Source organism: Argentina silus (assembly GCF_951799395.1).
Source record: "Argentina silus genome assembly, chromosome: 6".
Taxonomy (NCBI): domain Eukaryota; kingdom Metazoa; phylum Chordata; class Actinopteri; order Argentiniformes; family Argentinidae; genus Argentina; species Argentina silus.
In genome coordinates this window covers 11,064,462-11,065,890 of record NC_139660.1, presented here as the reverse complement: position 1 = coordinate 11,065,890, position 1,429 = coordinate 11,064,462, and the positions used below count along the sequence as shown (strand labels likewise).

General features: G+C 48.4%; 1 protein-coding gene across 1 annotated transcript in view; it reads left to right on the top strand.

Annotated features, from left to right (window-relative positions):
• Nucleotides 1-967, top strand: part of igfbp3 (insulin-like growth factor binding protein 3) — an 11,528-nt gene extending 10,561 nt beyond the window's left edge. The window contains exon 4 of the mRNA XM_083672491.1: nucleotides 812-967. Within this exon, the coding sequence (XP_083528617.1) occupies nucleotides 812-937 (126 nt within the window). The 3' untranslated portion in view covers nucleotides 938-967. The remainder of the gene's footprint in view (nucleotides 1-811) is intronic.
• Nucleotides 968-1,429: the final 462 nt, after the last annotated feature.

Below are 1,429 nucleotides of genomic sequence, written 5' to 3'. Positions count from 1 at the left end.
TCAGCTTAAAGATTATGACACTGCCTGCTAACATTGATCACAACGGCTTGCTGAGGAGGACAGATGATCATGTCATAGCCTACTCCAAACATACACACACACACACACACACACACACACACACACACACACACACACACACACACACACACACGCACACGCACACGCACACACACACAAACGCTTGCAGCAGGGCATTCTTCCCCATGGACGTGATGTTTATGTTCGAGTTCTGCTGAGGCATGACTTGCACACGTTTTTGACAAACATCCAAAATGAGAGATGGAACGGAAAAAGAAAACGAGTGGAGAGGATAGGAGGACCACAGTTAACAAAAGAGTGATATGACATACCCCCCCCCACACACACACACACACACACACACACACACTGCCAGGTCCATGTCGTAGAAGGTGTCATTAAATCAATGTCATTTTTAAGTCCTCTCCATGGAAACGCTAATCTGTTTACACAATGTGTCTCAAAGTGACAAGTTCCTACCCCCCCCTCTCTCTCTCTGTATCTCTCTCTCTCCCTCTCTCTCTGACTCTGTCCCTCACTCTTCCCCTCTCCGACTGTTTCTAGACCATGGACAGAGGCCAATGCTAGTTGAATGGTGTTAGTGTGTTAGTCCTTCCCATACTGGTGTTACCTGACTGTGAGATACTACTTGTTGAAGGCTGCATATGTTTGATGAAAAAACATCTCCTTTCCTAATTCAGGCAAAGCAGACAAGGATTGTTGAAAGGCCATTGGTTGTTACTATATTAACTTTGTTTGTCTCTGTCCCTCTCTCTCTCTCTCTCTCCAGTGCCGTCCATCCAAAGGCAGGAAGCGGGGTTACTGCTGGTGTGTGGACAAATATGGACAGCCTCTACCCGGCTACGATGGCAAGGAGAGGGGCGAGGCCCAGTGCTACAATCTGGAGAGCAAATGAGAGGGAGAGAGAGGGAGAGAGAGGATGGAGGGAGATAGTGGAGAGAGAGAGTGAGAGAGAAAAAGAGAGGGAGAAGAAGGTAGAGGGTGGGCTTGTGTTGCTCCTGCACATAGGACTGTGTAAACGTTTGAAGGAGTTCCGGACATTTGACCTGAGGTCACATGACTGCCGGAGAGGGTTGGGAGGGAAGGGGTGAGGAGGGAGGGGCTGGAGAAGACTGGGGAGCCCATCCTATAGGACAAGCCTTCTGTCCGTCGCATCTATCTACTCTGTGCTTAGGGAGACTCTGTCCCTCATATGAAAACAGGAGAGAAAGAGAGGGAGAGAGAGAGAGAGAGAGAGAGAGAGAGAGAGAGAGAGAGAGAGAGAGAGAGAGAGAGAGAGAAAAAATCATCTGCACTATTATTTTAGAGAGAGAGGAAGGAGGGACTTTTCCACTCACTTTAAAGAGGACTTTATTGTGACTGTGACCCAACACAACGTGTGCGTGTG